General features: G+C 32.9%; 2 protein-coding genes across 2 annotated transcripts; both read left to right on the top strand.

Annotated features, from left to right (window-relative positions):
* Positions 1–1,819: 1,819 nt before the first annotated feature.
* LOC129216568 (tudor domain-containing 6-like) lies at positions 1,820–5,869 on the top strand. The gene is made up of 2 exons (XM_054850783.1): positions 1,820–3,283; positions 5,861–5,869. Exons 1-2 carry the CDS (start codon positions 1,820–1,822, stop codon positions 5,867–5,869), a joined length of 1,473 nt encoding a protein of 490 aa, XP_054706758.1.
* A 3,164-nt stretch (positions 5,870–9,033) lies between these two features.
* Positions 9,034–23,062, top strand: LOC129216567 (tudor domain-containing 6-like). Its single transcript, XM_054850782.1, has 3 exons — positions 9,034–9,117; positions 10,021–10,282; positions 16,517–23,062. Exons 1-3 carry the CDS (start codon positions 9,034–9,036, stop codon positions 21,871–21,873), a joined length of 5,703 nt encoding a protein of 1,900 aa, XP_054706757.1. The 3' UTR covers positions 21,874–23,062.
* Positions 23,063–25,380: the final 2,318 nt, after the last annotated feature.

The following is a 25,380-nucleotide window of genomic DNA, read 5'->3' as shown; positions in this document are numbered from 1 at the left end:
TTGTGCACAACAAATTGGGAAATTGGTTAGGTTTAGAAGCAGCGTCAAAACTTTTATTTTGTTACAGGCTGCTGCAGTTTGAAAACAATGTAAAATTTGATTTTGAATGGTGATAGTGTTGTAAATAAATTGTATTTGGGTTAATATTTAATTATTTTTCTTATACATTTTCTATTGTATGTCAGGAATTGTAATTATGTCACTTTTTGAGTTTCTGCCAGTTTCTGCCATAAATGTGACAGAAAGAGTTTTTTGCCATGCCAGTTTTAACCGGTTTCTACCAGTGGTTTTTACCGCCTCGGCAGAAACCTGCCAACCCTGGTTTCTGCCGGCAGAAATCCAACCCTGGAGCAAATTAATCCCATTCATTTTTTTTTTAAATGTGATTTTTAAAAGTTATCTCACTTTAGAAATTGCGACTGTTGTATAATTTGATTTTCAAATTGAATTTCTAAAGTTGTACAGTCGACTCCCGCTACAACGCGATCCGACTTATGCGAAATGGCTACAACACGATTTTTCACCAGTAAAGAATTTTAGACCTAACGTGAATTCCTCGCCTGTAACACGAGAATTTTTGAAAGGATATCGCGGTGTGTAAGTATCGACTTTGTTATTAGCTACTAAAAATGTATTTTTGTTGAATGGACCTTCATCTCTTTAGCATTACTGGCAACGGAAGTTCCCACACCGTACTCCTCTAAACATCGCTTACACAAATAACTACTCTTCATTTTCCATTTATTTTTTTTCATTCTAAATATGAAAGTTTATGAAATATAATTGCACCTATGAACGTTGTTTCATTTAAAGTTTGTGAAGATAGAAAGAAAAAGAGAAAAAATTCCCCAATTAAAGAAAAGCTAAAGATTTTATGTGCTTGAACATCTCTAAAATGCGTCAAAGATAGCACGACAATTAGGTGCGAGTGAATCTTCTATATGTGTACAATTAAAAGTCAAAAAAAAAAAAAAAAACGGTAAAAGGAAAATGCAAAAATTTTGAAAATGGAAGCTGCTTTTGTATTGTGAATTTAAGAACAGATTTGCCAGAATCTGATTGCTCAGAATCTGATTTAAATTTTGAAAATCTGACTTTTTTTAATTTAAAAAGATTTAAAAAATTAATTTGAATTTTGACATCTTGAATTCAAATTGTTTTTCGCAATCACGAGTGTGTGTGTAGTTGTGTATGTATGCGCGTGTGTGTAGGATATGGATGCAACCCGGGGATGACTTTCGCTATAGGAGCAGCATCGTGAGGAGCCGGTCGACGGTGATGGTGCGGAGGGTGGCGGTGGGAAAATAAAATGATAACACGCCAAAAACAGTCAAATGAAAGTAATAAGCAATCGTGATTGCTCAAAAATCACGTACCCTTATGGCAATTATATATGTTGCCTTTGTTTTTCTTGATAACAAATGCAAATTTGCACGGGCATTGATGGAAAGATGAGTGGCAATAATAAGAATTAAGTTGTGATCAATTTCTCAAGTTTTTTTTTCTTTCAGGTGCTGGTCTTGGAGGATTCCAGAGCAAGATAAAAGAAGATTCTTATTCTTCCAATGAAATAGTGCAGAGCAATAGTTGGCAAGAACCCTTTCAAAATGAAAGAAAAGATACAAGAAAACAAGATTTTGAGAAACCTTTTTCCAATTCACTTGATTTAAATGCAAAATCTAAATCTGTTACAACGTTAGATTATGAGATAATATCAATTCCTCCTAATGCATATAGAAATGTATATGTATCTCATGTTATAAGTCCTAGTGAATTTTATTGTCAAATTGAAGAAGAAAACTTCAAACTTTTAGCATTAATGAAAAATATTGAAGATGCTTATTCTAATGTTAATGATAATGAACTGAATCTTAAGGATTTTGCTATAAATTTACCATGCTGTGCTGTTTTTGAAGATGATGGAGCCTGGTACAGGGGGAAAATACAGAAAGTAAATATGACATCTTGCGAAGTCTTTTTTGTGGATTACGGAAATGTAAGTACTGTACCAAAATCAAAAATAAAAGTTCTTCTTGACAACCTAGTAAGTTTGCCAGGACAAGCATTGCGTTGTAAATCCTACAATGTTTCTCCAAAAAGTGGTAGCTGGAGTGATGCTGACATTGATGCTTTCACAGATATGACATTAGATAAATCATTTGTTGCACAATTTGTTGAATCGGACAATAATGGTACATATTCTGTAAACTTGGTTAATATAGGTAAATTGCAGGAGGATGTACTAACTAAGGAATTTGTTAGCTTAGGCCATGGGCGTCTTGAAGATTCCAGCAAAATTTTAGTTTTGAAACCACATGCTGCTTCTAGTAATTTGAGTTTTAATCCTGTGGACATCGATCTGAATTTATCTGAAGCTGTTGAAGTTACTTATGGACTAAATCCAGGGGAAATATATTGCCAACTTAAATCTCAAAGTGCAGATTTTAAAACTATGATGGAAAAATTGCAAAACCACTATAGTAGAGTATCAGACCCTGAAAGCCTGATAGATAGACCTCATCCAGGGATGATTTGTGTGGCTCAGTTTTTTCAAGATTCTGCTTGGTATCGTGCAACAATAAAGAAAGTTGAGAAGAGTTCAATAACTGTGTTTTATGTGGATTATGGTAATAGTGAAGCTGTAGACAAAAAGAAAATAAGAGCCATAATTCAAGATTTCACCATCTTGCCAACTCAAGCCATTAAATGCCATCTTAAAGGTATTAAACCTCCAGGAAAATCTTGGCAGATTAATAGTTCTGTGAGCAAATATTATGAAGGAGATACCTGGTGTAAATTTCTCACGAAAGAGAATGATTATTATGTGGTTGAAATGACATGTAATAAGAAAAATGTTGTGTTACAGTTGGTACAAGATGGTTTAGCATTGTGTGATGAACCCATTACCGAAAAATCAAAGAAAGTCCCTCAAGTCCAAGCCAATCGAACCATTGCTTTACCAGACCGAGAACTAAATTTTGTGCATGGCCAGTTACTAACAGTGGCTGTATCCTTTATAGAAAGCCCTTCAAAATTTTGGTGTCAGTTGGTTGATGAATCGGATATCTTGGATAATTTGATGGCTGATATTGAAGCTGCTTACCAAGAACCTAATATTCCAATTGTAAATGTTGCGTCGTTGACTGTCAGTAGTTATTGTATGGCAAAATATTCTGAAGATCAAGCTTGGTATCGTGCACAAATCAAATCTTTCTCATCTCAGAATGAATGTGAAGTGTTTTTTATTGACTATGGAAATTCTGAAGTGGTTTCAGGTTCTCAGGTAAATACATTTTTAGTTTTTTTTTTTTTTTGAATGCACTTAGTATTATTGTTAAACATATATTTATATCTTTGAGCATTAGGAAAATCTGTTTTAAGGACACTTCTTATGATGAGCTGAAGGAATTCATTCTTTAATAAGTGGTTTTTCTTCATATGTTAATTCAAATTTCATTCTTATTTTTCTCATCGATATATCTCACAGAGAACTAGAGCAATAAGAGAGAAGGGGGAAAACAGAAAGATTTTTAATGAATTTTAATTAAAAATTGTTGTAATAAATGTACATACATTTTTTGTTGAATCGCTATTTAAAACATTTTAAGAGTAAAATTGTTATCCTAGATTTTTCACTTGAAAATAGATTTGACATCGTGTGGACTAGAAGTGCACAACCTTCTTGAGTGAAGGGCCACTTACATTACAGCACACTAGTGGAGGGCTGCATGCCCCAGTATTTTGCCAATGTTGATTAATGTATAAAAAATTTATATATATAATTGAAAAAAAAAATCCTTTTATTAAATGGGTTTTGTTACAGATGATGAAAAGAAAAAACTTTATTAAAGCACAAAACTACAAAAATATTTCACGCCTTTTTCAAGGTAAAAATGCTTTGAACTTCTGATGCTAAAAAGTTTTTTTTTATAGTGACTGCTGCTTAACAATCATAGGCTTTAAGTTTTGCCTGCATTAAAAAAGGGGTTATGTGCATGCAAAAGTTTTTCAATTTTGCTCTTTAATAATGTTGAACTTTATCACTTATTTTTTTTATGCATAAAGATAAACTTTGTTTCAAAGAATATTTTTACACATTTAACTACACCAAAACATCATCAAAGCCAATGATGCAAAACTTAACCACTATTTATTTATTTAAAAAAAAAGGAAATCTCATCTTATTAAATATTAAAAAATAAAATTTCAGAATTAAGGTGAAATACATATTGTGTATGCAACTAAGCATTTTCCAAAATAAAAAATGATTATTACAATGAAAAGAAAATTGTGATAAAAATTAAATTGGTAACCATAAAAAAAGGGGGGGGGGGAGATCTGGAAAAAAAACAAACAAACATTTAGACAGCTAAAACTACATAAATTCAACATTTTATTCTACATTTTCCCTTTTAAATGGTATACATGACAAAAATTGTACAGTACAATCTCGAAAATCCAAGTTAATTGGGGCTTGTTTCACCTCAGTTTACTGAAAACTCCGATTATCCGGAAATTCTTCCCAACTGAAAATTGAAGGGGTCTGGTGGGGGAAAGTGGTTAATGGGGTAAAGTGGTCATAATTCAAATAAATGGCTATAGCTTGGAAATTAATGTTCGGATGAATGTGAAATTTTATTTTAGGGTAGTGCATTTAGAAACTGCATTTTAAATACAAAATGTTACAGCTGGCAAAATTTTATTTGGTAAAAAGAAATATTTCGTGTAAATGTGAAATTTTTTAAAATCTAAACACCTTTTTTTTAACTTCCTTGGGAAATTTTGTTAGAGTTATGAACAGATTGACTGCACAGGAAGCTTCCTACATGTCTCAAGAACTCTTACTCATTATCAGTTAGCTGAATCTATTTTGAATGATTCTTTAGAACAATTTAAGTAAGATGGGGTAAAGTGGTCATAATATTAGGCTTAACGAATATTATTCTTCTAATGTCACTTAATCTTTAGGTATAAGGCATGTATAAATTAAATATTAATTTCACTTAATATGTATTGTTTTAAAAATAAACAGGGCTAAATATATGAGTATATGCGTATGTATACGCATATACTCGTGTAGGCACGTATATATACGCATTCACATAAATGCACCAATAAACACGTATTTGGGTATCTGAAAGTATTTTTTATCCATACAGATATACATTCGACTATACACGTACATACCCGTTTATGCTTGTATATATACAAACACTTATATACTCAGGATGACACGTATATACGCGTACGTACACAAGTAGACACTTACATACAAGCATATGATATACATGTATACAGGGTGAGTCTAAACTCTTGAGCAAATTATTAAAAGTTGTTAGACGGGAGAATAAGAGCAAGAATCATAAAAAACATATGGACACAAACTCAACGCTGACGCGCTGCATGCACGCAAAGCCAGAAACTGATGGATGCAAAACAGGTCACAAACTTATTACACAATTTAATATATTTATTTTAATATATTAATTTTTATACACAATTTAAAGATAATTTTACACAACATTTTAGGTTTTAAGAAAGTTTTAAAGCGAATGAGAAAATTTTCGGCCGGCAGCTGTAATACATGCATCGCAATCACTCTGTAACAATTACGAGACTTTTGAAAAACATTCATCAGTCGCTGCGCTTTTGTTGCGATGCGTGTATTAGAGCTACTACAGGCCGTAACTTTCAACAACTGCTCTAAATATTTCTTAAAAACTAAAATGTCAGCTAAGATCATCTTTGTAACAATTTTGTGACCTGTTTTGCTAACATCAGTTTCTGACCTTGTGTGCATGTAGCGCGTCAGCGACCACAAGTTCCTTATGATTCTTTGCTTCTTATCCTCCTCTTTCAGAAGACTTAGATTTTGCCCAAGATCTTGGATTCATTCTGTAAGCATTAATATATATTAGCGGATATACTCGTGGATATACGTGGACACATGTACTGGTGTATACACGTAAATGCACGTATATACGTCAAACAGGTTTATAATCGTGTTTACACGTAAACAAACATATAGACTCATGCTTCCATATATATATATATATACTTGAGTAGACACGTACCAAACACGCACTGGATATATCCACGAATTAACTCGTGTATACCCGTATAAGTATGTATGCACACTTATATATGTTGACTATACACGTATATACTCTGATATGCACGTATATACTCGAGATACACGTGCAAACATGCATATGATGTTCGTTTATACGCGTATATACTCGCATATACACGTGACACGTATGTACTTGTGTAGACACGTATTCACTCCTGTAGGTAGTCAAGTATACATGCTCATATACTCGTGTATACACGTATATACTTAAGTAGGCACGTGCATGCATGTATCTGATGTATACTTATCTATTCATATATGAACATGTTGACTCATGTTGACCTGACACGTATACTATACTCGTGTATACCTGCATATACTCGTACATATACTCGTAACAAAAAAGTAACCAAAATATACAAAAATTAGGGTTATTTGTAACGGTTTTGCGTCTATTTTTAACTATGACCACTTTACCTCATGCTATGACCACTTTCCCCCACCCCATGGGGTAAAGTGGTCATAAATACAAAGGGAAATGAAAGTGTTATAAAACTACTTAAATCAATATTAATTTTCCTAAAACTCAATGTACCGTGTTCTTTAATAATGCATTGTAAAATAAAAACAAAAAAAGTTTTTTAAGTGTTTAAAGAATTTATTGTATTTATTATCCACCTAAGTTGAAAACCTGCGATTTTATGACCACTTTACCCCACCAGACTCTACCATTCTTACGAAATACGAGGGACACATTTTACTTCCGTGTGCAAAGAAAAAGAAAGTATTTTCTTCACAGGGATGTGCCAGCTGCGCCAATCGCAGATTCTGCTTCAAACTGCTCCAAAAGACCGCCAAATGGACTTTTCTGTGCCAAAATCAGACAAACTTGCTCCAAAATGGCAATTTTACATTTAATGTTGCAGTTCCTTTAGTATATTTGGTAGTTTTGGCAGAATATCATCAAGTTTTTGCATTTGAAGCTTGTTTTTACGATTTTTTGACTTAGTCCCGATTTTTTGCGCATTTCAAAATCAGATTGCATCTGCTTTTAAAAAACTCGATCGTTATAATTTTTTTTGTGAATCTGTTCCTTTGACTAGAAAAATTTTGCACTGATCATTATTTTCAGCCTTTGTTATCTTTTGTCTTCAGTATATGAGGACTTGTAAATTCGTCTGCTTGCCACGCCCGCTCGAAAATGTCAGTCCAGTTGTATCCAAATTGATTTAAGCAAATGCCATCTGTAAAAATTAATATTGTTCACCAGTTTTTAATCTTGGGTTTCTTAAGATTTTAGGACAGAAAACTGATATTTCGTTTTGGTTGGAGACACTTAAGATAGCAAAAATCTGGGAATTATAATGCTCTGCTAATGAATATGCAGACATTTCAAGTTTCTCAGATTCAGGCATTTTTTCCATATTCTTAGTCAGTCTTAAAATTTTTTATTTCTTTTTTTCTTTCTTTTTTTTTTTAATTTTCATATTTTTTTCTCATGTATTTAAAAATTCCTTTTCTGTGACATCATTTCTCAAAATCTTTTTTTTTTCATTTTAATTTCAGTATTAATTTTGTGATTAAATATCAAACAGTTAAAAATAAAAGGTTCTAATGTTGCCTTTGCTTTATCTTCAGATTTGTTAATAAAGTAGTTCAGTATATAAACCGTTCAGTATATGTCGAAAAAATAAATGATAATAGTAGTAATAAGGTCAAATATAAGTGAATAACTTAAACATACAAAAAGAAAAATCTAATATTTCTTTTAAACTCACTTGTAATTTGTTGAAGTTTTTAAATTCAACCATTCTTTTGTGCTTTTTTTGAAAGTCTTCTTGAATATGTTAAATAAAAGCAAACACATTTTAAAAATAGGTATCAAAGCACTAAATTAAAATCAAAAGAAGTGTAAGAAAAAAGTAGAGCAGGACATGACTTGTCTTTTGTGAAAAGTATTAGATAGAAAAAAAAGTAATTAAGAGATCTTCAATTTGTAGTTGTAGTTATGGTGTTTTTGCATCTTTAATCTCCTTTTTTTTATTTTATCATGTCACATGTGTTTCTGTGTATGAAATATAAATAGTTGCTCTAAAGTGATGCAAAACTAAAATTTTTGCTGCTTCAAGCTGCTCAAAATTTGCAATTTTACTGCTCCAAATTTGCAATTTTACTGCTCCAAATTTGCAATTTTACCCTCCAAATTCACCGTTTTGCTGCTCCAAACTCATCATTTTCCTGCTCCCAAGATTGCTCCAAAAGCAAGTTTTAGTCCGCACATTCCTGATATTTATTTAATGTGTGTGCATCAGTTCTTTACTTCAAAACCTACTTTTTGCCGCTCCAATTACACTATTTTCATGCTCCAAGTTTCTACAATACAAACTCTTTGGTGAGCCAAACTGCTCCTAGTCCACTATTTTCTTGAGTCAAGCTGCTCTAAAGTCACTATTTTCCTTTGTCTGTAATTGCTCCGAAAGTTGGTTTCAGCTGGCACATCCCTGTCTTAACAAAAAATTTATTACTCAAATTTCAACATTAACTTACGCTTTAATTGTGTCTAAACGAATTATGATTTTAGTTTTTCTCGATAGCAGTGCTTATTTATGTGCACAGTTTTAAACAACCAAAACATGCATTTTGACTGCGCCCGATACCATTTTGACAAGTTTTCTGTATCTATCACAGTCTGTATGAGATCTAATCTTGCGTAATACAAAAACAATTAGTTGTGAAAGGTTTAAATTTCCTTTATAAAACTCATGTTGTGTCGAGTCGAGTTGTGCACCTACCTTTTTATTGCAATCAGATACTCAAAGCTGCCAACTTGTACGATTTAGCCACACATTGTAAGATTTTCGGATGTTTTGTACGATCTTGTGGCAGATTTGTATGATTTTTAGTTTTTGGTCTGTCTGACGCGTTCACATTGCGGATGAGCCAGGCAATGCATCGTACACATGAGGCATTGTCTGGCTTTTATCACACTCAGTGATGTGTTTGTTATGAGAATTATATGTGGTGTTCGAAAGTTAGCTATTCATGTAAGTAGGACTAGACACAGCTGCGCACTTCTTTATCAAATAACAGCATTGAGAACATTTTAATCTATTAGAACTTACAGGAAAGTTATTGTTTTGAATAAGTTTTTGATAGACAATTTTTGAAAGCTGCGAAATCAGCAACTTTTCAAAGATTAAGTTCAAAGAAATAAAAGTTTATTTATTTACTTATTTTTAAATTTATTTGTTTATTTTTGCTTAAAAAACCACTGATCAAGTAAAGGTAAGGATTTGAAAATATTATAATACTTTAAATTTTAATCATTTGTATTATAATAGTCAAAAAAGCATAGAAATATAGCCACCGTGTGCATTATAAGATTTTTAAAGTTGGCATGTTGGCAGCTATGGATACTCCAAAAGGGGCACATTCTTTCTTGAAATACAATGTCAATTTTGCATATCAAGTTATTATCTCCAAGGCATCTTTGAATACATATCTTGTAGTCATGATACATATCTTTTAGTTAAATATTTTGTCTCTTTGGCAGTTGTTGAAACAAACTTCTCAATGTCTTTTCCTTATTTCCTGTTGGAAGTTATTTAGTTTTACAGAAACAAAATTTCTATTTTCAGATTTTAGTGAAAATATTTTTTGAGCAATTTTAAATTAAGTTTTTTAACTAAATTTGCAATATGAATGAAGCACCTCGGATTAAGAGGAACCTTGAACTTTCAAGACTTGATTTTTTAGACTCGCATTGCAAAACAATCTCATAACAATACTACGTAGTACATCATTACTGAGTGGGCACCAAATCACGGTTGCCTGACCCTTGACTAGTTTTTTAAGACTTTAAATCTTTCTATGAACTTTTTTTCTACTATGTTTGCTTTGAATATATTGATTGACGTGTCTTGATTTAAACCTTTTGTGGTTTTTAGGTAGCATCACTTCTACCTGAGTTTACAAAACTTCCTCCTCAATGTTTTGAATGCAAACTTCAGAATTCTCCCTTAAGACCTGATGCAGAAAACACTCGGGTGTTCCAAGATCTTGTTGGTGAAGCTGAAGAGTTAACTGCTACAGTTTTGTCTATTAGTAATAATGTATGCACAGTGGCATTAACATATGACGTAGATAATGAAGAAGTAAATGTCAGTGAAGTGCTGTTTGGAAAGAAGAATGTGGATTCTACTTTGTCTGGTAATATAACAACTTTTTTTTTTTGTTTTTTTGTGTGGTTCTAATTGATTTCACAAAGTGAAGAAAAGTTTTAATTATTTTATATTTTGTCTTCATGCATTTTTGCTTGTTTATTTATTTTTATGTATGCCACAGAATCTCTTAGGGTTGTGCTGTAGTTAAAGCAAAACATTTGCCATTTTTCTACACAAAGCAAAGATACTGGAGGTGTAACTTTGCTTTTAATGTTTTTGAATCTGCAACATTTTTACCATCCTTACATTAGAATCAAAGTTTTTTAAAAGAATTTAAAGACCATAAGCTTTGTAGTACAGTATGGACATTTGTCATGCATAAAACTTGAAAATGCCAATGTAAATTATGTCAATGTAAATATCATTCGAAAAATATTTTTTCCCAAATATAAAAATCTGCTGACTGTCAAATATTAAAATGTTTTGATGCATGTTCTAATCATTGTACAGACAACAAGAAAAACTTTACATTAGTACAAATAATTTTTTATTATGTAAAGATTATTCTTATTGCATATTGTTTTTAAGCTTCATACAGAGTATAATAGTATTTTAAAATGAGCTCAAACTTCAGTTTTTAACTAATTAAAAATATTTTCTCTTTTTATCGCCAGAAAATATAATATTACACTTAAGTGTTAACCAACTATTAATTAAATAACAAAAAAATAAAAAATATCTAATAAAAATAAATAAATATATAATAATAAAAGGATAATGAACCATAAATTTACAAACTGATTTTGAAAAAATATTAAAGTATCCTACTCGGATATTAATATAATATTACAGAGAGGATATGGAGAACTGTTCATATACGGAACTCCTAGATGACGTGGACCCACTTAATTCAATTAAAAAATAAAATAAACATTGTCATAAATTTACTTGAATGTTCATAAAACGGTTTGCAATAATTAAATGCTAGCTTAAAATATGATTGCACTCTAAGAGGACCATGATAAACAACTAAAACTGATAGACTGCTGCCCACTAAAAGCACCATGGTGCAGACAGCGTAATTAAAATGTTTGGACCAGGAGAGGGGGGGGGGGGGGTTGAGGAGTATTTCCCTTTTTTGAGGGGGAGGGTTGCCCCTTTGCTCTTGAGAAGATGAGCACTCCTGCTAAAACAAAAAAGTTGTCACTGCAGATCACAGAAACATAAAATGGCACTCTGCTCTAAAGGTTTAGCCAAGAGGTACTTGTACTACCTTTACTTAATAGTTTTTCCAGATTTTTTGCTTGCAGCTTAATAAAATATATCATGCTCACATGTCACCCCCCCTTTCCCCTAAATATGTGTGTTTTTTTCTTACAGAATTCTCCAAGTTTTTACCTCCTGATATTCCTCTTGGACTCCATGATGGCTATGTCAGTACTGTTAATACACCGCAGGATTTTTTCATACAGCTTGCCAGCTGTGAAGATGCTTTAACTACATTTGCTACAGAGTTAGCTGAATGTTGCGAAAAAATGGTAGAGGAGGATAGCACTGTAGCACAACCTGCTATTGGACTTGCTTGCTGTGCAAAATATTCTGAAGATGATAGCTGGTATAGAGCAGAAGTTATTGCTTTGCAAGGTATACAGTTCATATGATTATTACCTTTGTAATAACTAAATTGAAAGAATCCAATGTATCTTGCATGTTAAAAATTGGTAAGAAGAGTTATTGCTGTTCTAATGTAAAAGACATTGCAAGTTTATCTTGCCTCATTGATTTTATTCAATCCATATAGTTATATTTCACATGTTGTGAGAAAAATTACTTTATGATTAAAAAATATATATATAGATTGCAAATATTTTTGTTTCAAACCACTAAAAATTTGAATTTTTTAATACCTCACATTGCGCTATCTGAGAGCAGCTGCAATTTTTTCATTGCTTCTTTTTGTGAGGGAAAAAAAAAGCTGCTTAATATTTGTTTCTTTTAGACTTGTTATTGTACCCCATGGTTTGGGATAAAATAAATATAGATTGAAAAAATGCAACTGCTATTGAGTCCATGAGATCAAATTGAAAACAGTCAACACATGCATTTTGGAATATTTTTATGTAAACTTTTATAGTTAAAGTTAAGCAATTTGTAATATACACACAGTCGACGCTCATTATAACGACCACACATTATAAAGACAATTCCATTATAACGACCAGTGGTAAAAGCCTGAACTTTGTCCCTATGAACTTCATGTTAATTTGCTTTCGGTATAACGACCGTTCTGTATCTTCTAATCCAATACAACGACCAAATGCAACGGACACTATTTCCGGTGTTTTTTCCAATAAAGCAAATTTGTAGTTTGAAATGTCCTTGATTATTGTTTACGGACAGCTGCATGTAGTCTTCAGTGTTCAATCCAACTTTGAGAGGAGGTGGGAGTGGAGGGGGATTACTACTCAAAACAGCACAGAAAAAATAAAGGGAGAATAAAGTGAAACTTTCGGATTCCAAAGTAAAAGGGGTTGACACATTTTATGTTAGTTTGGTGTTTGATCACGTGGTTTTTAAGATCTTTACAGTTTTGCATCTCTCTGAAGCAGAATGGAATAAAGCCTCAGAAAAGACCATCAAGAATAGCTTTCATCATGTTGATTTTGAAAAGCAAAAGGAATTGGAATCTACTGCTGAAATGCAAAAAGCAACTTGCTGAAGTCAGGCAATCCAAGATGAAAATTTCGATGAAGAAGATGAAATGCTGTAAAATGATTTTAAGAAAATGAAACTGGATGAAGCGTTAAACTAAAACAATTATGCTAACATCAATTCTGATTTAGAATGTGTCGAGCATCTGTCAGAAGATTAACTATTTCTCGATACTGTGCACAAAAATAAATTGATGTATCATGATCAGATGAAAAAGGAATTGAGACCAAAGTTTCGAGTGTGAAAAGTTTGGAATGTTCAAGGGACTTTTAAATGTTCTTTCAAAGGCACACTATCATCTATAACTGAAATGGAAAATTGTGTTTTGCAAAAATCATGTGCGTTAAAAAGGCAAACAAGTGTTTCTGATTTTATCTTCAGAAAATAAATGATTTTTAAGTAAATGCTTTTTAAGTATGTAATCAGTTTTTTCCCCATATTTTTTACTTTAAAATCTGTCATAATATTTTTCACCCATTATTTTTTTAAAAAATGTCTATGATAAAAAATACTTTTGGAATTTAACTGGAATCTTCGAAAAAATGCAAACTTTATTGGAGAAACGTAACATGCGTGATGCATGCATATATGTTTTTTAACTTCTACCTCCTATAATGACCACTCATTATAAAGACCTTTTCCTCTGGGACGGAGATGGTCGTTATATCGAGCATCGACTGTGTCCTCTATTGTTGAATAGTGGCTCATTCAGTTTTTATGATAGTTTCAACTTCATCTACATCAATATTTTATTGAACAGTATTTTTCTCCCAATGGATATTTAATGAGATATTAAATGTACACTGCTTGACATTGAAAATACAACACCAAGAAGGAGTGTTCAGAAATTTATGCAAATTTTTGAGTAGACGTAAATCACTGAGTTACGTAAGTGATGTGAAATGTGCAGCTCTCCAATGCACATGAAGTAAGATATAAGGAACTTGCAGAATGGGCAATATTCATGCCGTTATTTCTGACTGGAGAATTATCGAAGAAACTTTGTTTTTGTCTTGGAAGATACGTGTAACACGAGAGAATGCCAGGCCTATGTCAATGAAGGCACTTCCAGCAGATAGACGATTTTACGAGGGGTATGGTGATCGGACTGAGAAGGGGAGGTTGGTCCGTACGTCAAATTGCAGCTGATACCCTCATGGATGCGAGCACGGTGCATCGGCTGTGCCAAAGATAGTTGAAACAACAAAATGTGGCAAGATTGAGGGGTGCAGGGGCAGCCAGAGTGACGTCAGAATGCGTGGATCGACGCATCCACCGACAAGCTGTATCAGACTCACAAGTCACTTGTTTCTCGATTCTGCAGCAGGTGCAAGATACCCTGAATGTTCCCGTGTCAGCCAGAACCATTTCCCGTCGTTGGTTGCATTTGGTCTGCAATCACGGCGTCCGCTAAGAAAACTGCCATTGACCCCTCAACATAGACAGCAACGTTTAGTATGGTGCCGGACTAGAGCAGCGTGGATGACAGAATGGCGAAATGGCGTGTTCTCAGATGGATCCCGCTTCTGTTTATCCAGTGATAGTTGCCACATACGTGTGTGGCACCGACGTGGAGACATCTAATCCGGCAGTAACTGTGGAACGTCCCACCGCACGACAACGTGGTGACTACTAATTCTTAGTGTTACATTTTCAATGTTGTGCAGTGTTAATAGGTTTTCCTGCTGACAAAATTTGTCAAACGGTACAGTAAACTCCCGATTAACCGCAGAATAGGGTAGCACGGTAACCGCGCAGAATCGAAAATAGCAAATAATCTGAATAATATACAAAAAAGATACTAGTGTAGATACTAGCTAAAATGAATAACTCACATATACTTTTAAATAATAGCTAAATACGATAACATTGAATGGAAAAAAATATATGTAAAAGCTAAAAACAAACAATAACGCAATCATAGACTTGAAAAAAACATTTAATGGCTATAATATTTGCACATATCCTTTATTTTTACAAAAAAATGCATCAATCGGCGAATAATCTGACGACCGATAATCTTGGAGTTGACTGTAGTTTTAACCACTTGACTTGTATCCATCATTTTTTTTCAAGGGGGTGTAATTGGATTTTCAGTTTTTATTCTTTGATTAGCATTTTTTTTTGCCATGGAAATAAAAGAATAGCAAACTGAAGATTTGCAGCAATGTTTGTTTCTACCAGAATCACCTGCACTTGCTTGTGGGCATTTTTGTTTTGTTTTCAAACTCCTCAAGGTAATTTTTGTCTCACTGGATGCTAATGACTGCAGGAGATGTATGCACTTGTTGCCTGTTTCTCCAGGAAAAAAGAGACATTTAAAAAGGATCAACATTACATTGAAATACACTAATTGCTGCCCACTATGATCATTTACTCATTTTAACATAAATATGCTTTAAAACAAAAATTAAAATGAATTCTACTTTGTCTAGACACAGAAATTTTCTATTTTTGATAAGAGAAGCTTATATATTTTGAAAATTTGTATAATTCATACTTAATATCAAAAATGTTATCACTTTATATAAGTGATGCTAAGTAAAAAGGTAGTTTTGAAATATTGCTCATGTTTTTAACTTGTAAAAAAAATCTTTATGCCTATAAAAAAAAATAATTTGGCAGGTTCAGCTTTTAAATTTGTTTTTTATTTTATTTTTCTGTACATGTTCGTGCAATGTTGCACACATCTCGTGTTAATATTTTGCTCCGCACCTTACCTGAGTTTTAAAACCATACCTATGTCATACCTGCCAAGCCTTCCGGATTTCCCGGAAGTTTTACGGATATTTATGTCCTTTTCCGCTTTTCCGGTTATGAGCAAAATCTTCCGGATTTTTCAAGTTTTGTAGGAAAAAAATAGTATCTCGCCAATTTTGGCGCTAACGATTCTTTTGTGGAATGCGGCACTGCGTTTTAGGCCAAGTAGCCAAGGAAAGGTTGCTGTAGGAGAATGGCACGAGAAGAAGTGAGGCAAGATTATGACGTCACGGAGTGATACAGCGCATGACTTCATCGGGATCCAATCAAAGCAAGCGTCGCGCCTGGCAACTAGGGGCACAATTTCGGTGCCGATTATCTTCTTTCTCTCAGTTCGAGCTGTTTGTGCTTTGTTCTGTTTTTAAAATGAGTACCAAATGTTATTTCCAAACTTTTAAAGAAAGCAATAAAAGTAATATTTACTAAATGAAAGTAAGTTCAATTGATATGAAATTCATAACTAATATATTGTTAAATGAAAAGAGGATAGGGGTCCTGTTTGATTTTATTTTGCGTTAAAATCTTGTGGATAAAAATTAAAAAATCTTCCGGATTTTTTTTCTCGGAGGTTGGCAGGTATGCTATGTGTTTGATTCTCGTAAAAAAGCCCACAAGTGGAGAAAAGCAGAACAGATTTGAGCAGTTCATTTCAGTGTTAAAAACCAAATTAAAGTGATTTTCAGTCTTTATTTGATATTTGAAAAATTTCTCAACTCATGTTAAAATTTTATTTGCTTTTATTAACTCTTCTATTCCCCTTTTTTTGTATTTGCTTGTCTGGTAGTACTTAATGTTTTTTTTCTTCCAGAAAACGCAGCGGATGTTCTCTTTGTTGATTATGGGAATGCAGAAAACGTACCTCTACATTCTTTGAAAGTTTTAGATGCGAAGTTTCTAGATGTACCTCCTTATGCTATAAAATGCAAGCTAAATGGTGTTGTACCTATTCAAGAATCATGGACTGATGATGTAATCAACACTTTTCATGGAATTGTTGATGATTGTCTCCTTGGTGTAACCTTCATTTCAAAAGATATTCCTGCTATTGTGAATTTAACAAAAGAAGATAAAGATGTTGCTCAGACCCTTGTTGATATGGAATTAGCCAATGTTGATACATCTACTGAAACGGGTGAAACATATGCTGAAGATCATTTAACTTCACCCATTGAAGATCAGCCATGTTCTTTTACCAATGATCAGAGCTATCCTAGAAGAAAGTTTACTGTTGGTTCTAAAGTTGACGCCAAAGTATGTTATGTTGATTCGTGTGACAGGTTTTATATTATGCCAGTAGATTTTAGCACAAATTTGGACACTGTTACCCATCTTTTGAAGATTTTATATGGTGATAAAGAAGATCAGCAGTCGTTTGCTTCTCAAGTACTTGATGATATTAAACCATTAACTCCTTGTGTTGCAAAGTACAGTGAAGATGAAACATGGTATCGAGCACTTATAACAGAAGTAGATGGGGATAATATTTGTGTCTCATTTGTTGATTATGGTAATTCAGAAATAATTTCATTGGATAACTTGAAGCCCATAACTCGAGAACTGTTTGAAGTTCCAGTAGTAGCCACAGAATGCAGCTTGTTTGGTATGCAAGCAGTTGAAGGTAAAGAGCAAGAAATTAGTGATAAACTGGAGGAGTTTTATGTTGAGGAAGTTGACGTTGAATTGGAAATTTGTGCTTGCAACCCCTTGAAAGTTAAATTGTATCACAATGGAGCTGATTTTATTACCGATTTAATCAGTGAAGGTTTAGCTGTTGCAGCTGAATGTAATGTAGATTCGGACATTCAACCTGATGCAGAAATAGAGAATGAAAGTTCTCAGAATTCAAACATCGTTGTATCACCACCTGTTTCTGTTGATCTTGAAACAAATCCAGTTAGCGTTAAATTTTATGAGATTGAAAATAATGTTGCAATATTGTATGCTGTTCCAATTGATTTAAATGAAGAATTAGAGAATTTACAAGCTCACCTCAATGATGTATATAATGAAATGGAAAGAAAACCTGTAGCCTTTGAGAACATGACATTTTGTGTTGCCAAATATTCCGAAGATGAGTGTTGGTATAGGGCTCAAATTCTGTCTTCTGAATCCGAGAACATTAAAGTGAAATTTATTGATTATGGGAACAGTGAAGTTATAGATGTGAAAGATATAAATGTGCTGATTCCTGAATTTGCTCAGAAACCTCAGTTCTCTATCAGATGCATTCTCCCATGCTACAAAGTGATAGAGGACAAGAAAGATGAAGTTTGCAGTACTTTAGATGAATGCATTTATGAGGAAGGTGTACAACTAAAACCTTGTCAGTATACTCATACGGCACAAGGTCTATGTCTTTCTGCTGTGATATATTCAGAAGAAAATATTTTTGAAACTATGCTAAATAATGAATTAGTGACTTTACAGTTTCCAGTTAATAATCAAGTTAGCAGTACATTTGTGGCAACTGTAGAAAAATTCGAAGATGGCATATTTTTCATAATTCCTCTTGAACTCAAAAAGGAAAGGGAGAGTTTTCAACTAGAGCTTCAGAAATTATGTACTTCTGATGCTACTCCGCCTGAAATAGACCAAAAGCACTTTTATGCTGTCAAGAAATCTGATGATTGGTATCGTGCTGTTTTGATGACTTCAGATGGTGACAGTGCTGTTGTGAAATTAATAGACTTTGAAAGCAGCCTTCAAGTCAAAATAAGTGATTTAGTTCTTTTACCTTCTTGTTTTTATCATCAACCCTTATTGTTGCAGCCGTGCCATGTTGATGGTTTAGATTCAATTCCTGCAGCTTTTATTGATAAATTTGCCTCAGATGTTGTTAATAATGTAGTGCCTGTTACTTGTTCTTTGCTAGATCCTGTTCCCAAATGTTATCCTCTCAAAGTAAAACTATTTGTTTATAATAATGAAATATGTGATATTTTAAAAAATATTAATGATTGCAGTGAAATAAATATTAAAATTGAGGAAAATACTATGGAAGAGGTTACAAAAAACGTCTTAGAACAAGATAATATTAAACAAAAAACCGAAATGGAGGATAACCCAGACTCTGAAATTATATTTGAAAATAATGTAGAATCTCAGGAAATTATCGAAGGAGAAAGTGAAGAGAAGGAATTGTTGAATGATACTGTTGAAAAAGAAGTTAAAACTAATAACAATTCTGAAGATTTACATACAGATGAAACTATGCCTATTATAATCAAAGCAGATGCACCGACTTGTGACTCTTCAGAAGATATTATTTGTGAGGAGGAGACGGAAGTATTACCGTCTGTTGATAATAATGAAGAAAGTGTAGAGTGTTTGGCAGAACAAAAGATGGATTTAACTGAACAGAATGTTATGTCTGAAGATAGTGCCGTATCAGAGGAATTGAATTCATTGGAAAAAATTTCTGAAAATATAGAACAAAATGCAGAAGCTAATATACCTAATGTTGGTGTTTGTGCTCCAAAAAATACTTCAGCTGAAGGGGAGCTACATTACAACGTAGAAGTAAACTTGAAATCTAATGAAGATGATGATCAAGTATCAGAAGCAGATTATGAAGAAGCAGTAGAAGATATTTCTCATTCTGGAAATGCATCATTATCTAATAATAATTTAGATGGTAATTTTGAGGAAGAGTGTCAAGAAACAGATTTACAAACAGAAATTTCTCATCAAGACATCTGTATAAAGGATAGCATGTTTGTTGATTCTGAAAATAAGCATTCAGACAACTTTGAATTTAAAAATAAACTGGAAGAAAATTTTCAATTTTTGAACGAAGAATCAAATGAAGATAAATTCAACAAAGAAGGGGAGGCTGAAAGTATTGAGAAAGTTGACCAAAGTCGAAGCAAATGCTTAGAAATGAATGAAATGAAAGAAGAATGTAATGATCAAAGTGTACGCAATGAAAGTGCAGAAAACCTAGAAGCTTCCTGTGAATTAAATACTTGTGAGATTGCAGGTGCTTCCAAAGTAAGTGATGAAATTTTCAAAACAGATGAAAGTGTGGATGAAAATGAGAAAAATCAGGTTGAAAGCAAGCAGTATTTGAAAGAAATGGACCTAGAAATCTCTAAAGCTGAAAATGAAGACCAAAAATTTTCAGGGTTTTCAATTGTTGATGCCATAAATGAAAATGAGGATGAGAGCATCAATATAAAATTTGATAAAACAGAAGTCTCAGTATCTTCTGAAAGTGAAGCAAAAAGTGCCAGTATTGTGAATAATGAATGCCAGGACAGTAACAAAGCTATCGAATGTACTGATGCATCTCAAACAGTTGCTGAATCTTCTAATGTAATAGCAGATATTGATAGTAATTTAAATACTTCATCTGATGATCACAAAGAAAGCGTTGAAGATTCTGAACTACAATCTGAAACAATTATTAATACAGATGATGATGAATGTCAAGATGGCAATCTAGCTGTTGAATGTACTGATGTGTCGGAATCTGCATCTCAAATAGTTCCTGAATCCAACTTCTCCGAAAAGACAAATAGTAACTTAAATACTACATCTAATGATGACAAGGGAAGCATTGAAGTTCCTGAGATACAATCTGAAATAATTATTAATACAGATAATGATGAATGTCAAGATGACGATCTAGCTATTGAATGTACTGATACATCTGAATCTACATTTCAAATAGTTCCTGAATCCTCCAATTTCTTCAAAGATACCAATTGTGACTTAAGTACCACATCGGATGATCACAAAAAAAACTTTGAAGTTTTTGAGCAATCTGAAACTATTGATCAGAGTAAAGGGTTTGAATCAAGTGATATTTGTACAAGTAAAGCGGTAGAATTATTTGAATCTGAAAGTGTTTTAGCAACCGATTTTGACAGTTCTGATGCTAATTCAACTGGATTGTTTAGTAATCGTCATATTTCAGGAAAAATCAATGCACTTGTTTCTGAAATATCTATTTCTGGTAATTCAGTTATATTAGCTATAACTCCTTCAGATCTTCTTGATGAACTATCTCAATTTTCAAACTTATTACAAAGCACATATTCATCAAAAAACATTCCTTTTGAGAAAAATGTTTCACAGCTATGTGCTATTCTATCTGATGACGATTTATGGTATAGAGCAAAAGTTCTTGGATTTTCTGATGGTAACTTTATTTCTTTACTGATAGATAATGGATTGTGTAAAGACATAGATGTAGCAAAAGTTAGGAATTTAGAACCTGAGCATGAAATTATTCCACCATTTTCTATTTGGTGCACTTTGGCAAGTGTTTCATGTCTTGATGATAAAACCGAAGAAGTAGTGGAATATCTCAAAACATTAGCTAAAGATAAGCTTATAGAAATAAATGTAATTGAAGAAGAAGAACCTTGCAAAGTTTCAATGTTTGTTGATGGAGTTAATGTGTTGAATGAGCTTTTAAAGAAGAATTTAGTTATTCAGACTTTACCTGTAAATTGTGTTGAAGCTAATCAAAGTGCTACAATCTCATATTGCCATATTAGTGACAGTGATATAAAATTGTTCATTAATCTCGCTGCACAATTAGAAGATTTGGAAAATCTCAAAAAATGCATGCAGGTTTCGTACAGCACAGAAGCTTTCGAGATACCTGCTAGTGAATCTTCTGTTTGTGCTGTTTTCTACAAAGATTTATGGCTTAGGGCCCAAATGCTTTCTTCCGAGGGAAAACCTTGTGCAAAACTAATTGACTTTGGAGAATATATCTATGATGTTCAAAACTTTTATGCTCTTTTGCCAGAATATTGTTTATACCCACCTTTTGCCATTCCATGTCCTGTATCTTTGACTTGTAAACTTGATGTTGAATCGTCAAAGGACTTGAAAAATATTTTAGGATCTTCAAAGTTTACAGTGAAGCTTGAAACAGTACCTGAAACACAAGCTGTTTCTGCTGTCATAGTTGATAAAGATCTTATCAACAAAATAAAGAAATTTGGCATTTGTTTTGAATATTCGACTAGGGCAGCAGCAGAAATCTTTGCGGATGGTGATAATGTCAAAAATAACTGTCTAAAACTTACTTGTAAAGAATTAGATGATATTAAACTCGAAACTCTGAATGAAATGGGGGAAAGTGTTTCAACAAAAGAATATGTTTCCTTGTTAAATGAATCATTTTCTACAGACTCTTCCATTGATTAATGTGCAAAATAGTTTTTCAAACTTTATGCTAAAAATATTTTATGAAAATTTCATCTGTTTCATTGTATTTGTTTAAGAAAGTAACAAAGGAAAATAAAAATATCTCTATGTCATATTTTGTTTGAAATCCATACAGTCTTATAATCAAGTAATTAAAATTTCCATTTGTGTTTGTAACTATAAATTGTAAACTTACCTTTTTTCAAGATAGAACATTATATAAAGAGAGCATTTTCCTCTTGAAATGCAGAACTTTTAAATTGTATTTTCTTTATTTTTAAGTATTTTCTAGTTGTGTTAAAATAATCAAATTATTTACCTCTCAAGCTCGTTTTAATTTTTTTCAAAAGTATTTTCAGTACAAAGTTGAAATGGGAATTAAGGTAATTTTTAGATTTCAAATGTTTTAATGTTGAAGTATTTTTTCCTGCAGTAAAAATATTGCTTTATGTTTTTCATAACATGCAAGCACTTATTTGATGGCTCTTCTGATATTCAAGTTTCTTCATTTCAATGCTTTTGTTCAGAAATGTCCAATTTTTTCCTGAACATTTTACTTTTCCTCCCCCCCCCTTTCGTTTATTTTCCCTCTTTTCAATAGTTTTAACAAATCAATACTTAAAAAACTTTCGTCAATGAAATATTTTTTTTTCTTATTGTATGATAAGTTCTATAAAACTTCTATTCTTCAAATATTGAAAATGTTTTATCTTTTTTTCTCTCTCTCTCTCTCTGTTTATCTGCTTTAAATTGCTTTGAAAAAAATTTTGCTTTAATCCTAAAATTCAAATAGAATTTGCAGTAATCTCATTTGAATGCAAGTTTGCATTTCAATCCCAATTGAACAATAATTTGTTTTTGGTTTGATGTGACATTCCCATTCAACTTTTAAAATGTATGTATTCAGTTCTTTTTTCTTTTCCTCGCTGTGTTAAGAAAGCCCTCAGTACTGTATATTGGAATTGTAAAATTTGTTATTATTATAGATTTTTAAAAGCATTTGAAAATACATAAATTCTGATACGAGCAGCTAACACATTTTCTTTAATGAGGACTGACACCTAAATTTGGCTGTTAAGACTGTGTTGGCAGATTGTATAATAAAGTGTACATATGTTGTTTTAAGTTCATGAGCATATATTCTTCATTCTGAGGCTGTAAGAAATTATTAGAAATTAAATTTTTTCTAAATAAATGCCAATATGTGTTTTATTAATTTATAGACACTTCTAGGTTTCATGTACAGTACAATCCGTGTAATTGGACCATGGGTTAATCATACTAGCAGCTTTTTCGGACCAAAACAAACTCCATTATACAAGCTGAATATTATTCGCTTATAGGGACCAAAAATCCGCTTAATCGGACAAAGGATTAAGAAAACAAATTGGAAAAAAAATGAGAAATCACCCTCTTGAAGCGAGTTTCAAGTGGGTCAATGTATTTAATAATTAGTGCAATAAAAAATAATATTGGTTCCTTATAACTTTTGATTATACCTAGCAATATCAACAGCAAAAAAATGGTTAACAAGACTCCCGTTGCATGGCAGCAGTGTTCCAGTAGGGACTAAAAATCAGAACCTTAAAATTTCTCCAGTTCAGTTAGCACGTTCAATAATACGTAAATTTATTTTAAAAAAAAACTTGTTGTAAAATATGCAATTTTCTTTTCATTGAAATTTTTAATGACTGATGAGTATTTTATTAACAGTTATTTTTTCACTCTCAGTGTTTGAGTTACTTCTGTTTCTTAAACCTGTCTGTCTGTTAAACTTCTGTTTCTTCTACACCGACTCATAGGAATGTAACTAAAACCGTATTGGTTTAAACAGGTTGTTTAACGAGTGTATGAATGAGAGAAAGGGGAGTTCAACCGAACCAAGCACTGCGACCAGAGGTCTTTTGTACTAGTCCCCAAACAGAGAAGTCTTAAAACAGACCAATAGCTCAATAGAATACAACAGACACCTATTATGAATGTTATGAATCACCTATAGTTCAAGCAAATTGCGTCAAAGGTGTTCTAACCTATAGGCAAAAAACACATCAGAATCACACATGATGTGAGTAAGTTTCCTCAAGAAAGAGGCAACCCCAGAAAATTGGATCCTTATTGACACACATTAAAGCAAGGTGCCGCTTTAAGGTGCAATGACCAATAAGAAGATTAAAAGCCTTCCTAATATTATTATTATTAAGAAGCCTTTTGCATGTGATCCTTAGAAAGAATCGGGACTGTCCTTCTTAGGATGACCAACTGAATACGTTCAGTGTCATTGTGAGACAACTTCTCCAAAGGGAAGGTTTCTCTCGCAACAGCCATCACAAACATACTCCCTGCTTGAGCATAGGACTGTGGTTGACCTGTCCTTACACATAAAGAAGCAGCAGTTTGTGCAGGGGAAGGAATTGAGACCCCAACCAAAGATGTTTGGTTTATCCTACCTTCTTAGGGAAAGGCTGGCCGAGTGGCTTTCGCCTCCTGTACCAGCCTCCCCCTCACCCGCCCGCGCCTGTTGCATTTTGGAGCAAAATTGAGCACTCTCCCTGCCCTCTTACAGCAAAGTCTGGGTTGTAGACCTGCGCCTTCACTCCTCTCGCTCGGTGGGTTGCAGGCTCGCACCTTCACCTCCTCCAATAGCAAGGTAACTGGTTCTCTCCTTCAAGCCAACCTCCAACTCCATGGGAACTGGGAGGTGGTAAAAGGTCGATACCCGCACAGCCACCCTATACGAGTGCAAGGCAAATTATAAACGAGGTTTCGCCCGGTTCCTCGAAGGGACCGGTTTAGGACATCATACAACCCAGATGCCCATCGCATATCGACCGATCCCAAGCGGTAATTCTGTAATCCACGCTATGGCTTGGTTTCTTCCATGCTCGATAGATGGCGCCACTACTTTTTCATGATTTTGTTTTGCTTTCTTTTTAAAAGTGTCTTGTGTCTTTTGAAGTTTTAACCATGGATAGCTTACCATCCGGCTTTACTTATTCAAATATTAATATTACAAACGATAAAAACGAAAATTTAACTTACAGAGTAAAAGAAATCACTGATGAAAATGCTGCAAATGTAAGTTTAATTTTTTTTTTTCTTAATTTAATTGCGGATAATCCCGAAAAAAAAAAGATGTTATTTAAGGGACAGAACAGCCGATTTAAATTATTGGTATTTAAGAAAAAATGTGAAAATTCATGTGCCTAAAGGTTTAACGTTGTAATTAATAATTTAATCAACGGTCTAATTGATACAACTATATCAATTAGATAACATTATATGCAGTATTCGGGGGGGGGGGGGAGTACATGTATATAGTGTGAAATGTAAGTCAGAACAGCTCTTTTACAAAAGTACTCCAATAGGCTTTCTAGTTTATTTATTTATTTATTTTTTGCAAAACACACACACACACACACACATATATATATATATATATATATATATATATATATATATATATATATATATATGGCAATGATTTTTTTTTTTTTTTTTTGGTGGTAG

This window comes from Uloborus diversus, chromosome 2, assembly GCF_026930045.1.
Source record: "Uloborus diversus isolate 005 chromosome 2, Udiv.v.3.1, whole genome shotgun sequence".
Classification (NCBI taxonomy): Eukaryota; Metazoa; Arthropoda; class Arachnida; order Araneae; family Uloboridae; genus Uloborus; species Uloborus diversus.
The sequence above is the reverse complement of the archived record's forward strand: the minus strand, read 5'-3'. Positions and strand labels throughout refer to the sequence as shown.

Coding starts and splice junctions, on each gene's coding strand:
- LOC129216568 (XM_054850783.1), top strand. CDS start 1,820: ATGAAAAATATTGAAGATGCTTATTCTAATGTTAATGATAATGAACTG.
- LOC129216567 (XM_054850782.1), top strand. CDS start 9,034: ATGAGGCATTGTCTGGCTTTTATCACACTCAGTGATGTGTTTGTTATG. Junction 9,118..10,020: donor TTCGAAAGTTAGCTATTCAT/GTAAGTAGGACT, acceptor TGTGGTTTTTAG/GTAGCATCACTTCTACCTGA. Junction 10,283..16,516: donor TGTGGATTCTACTTTGTCTG/GTAATATAACAA, acceptor TTTTTCTTCCAG/AAAACGCAGCGGATGTTCTC.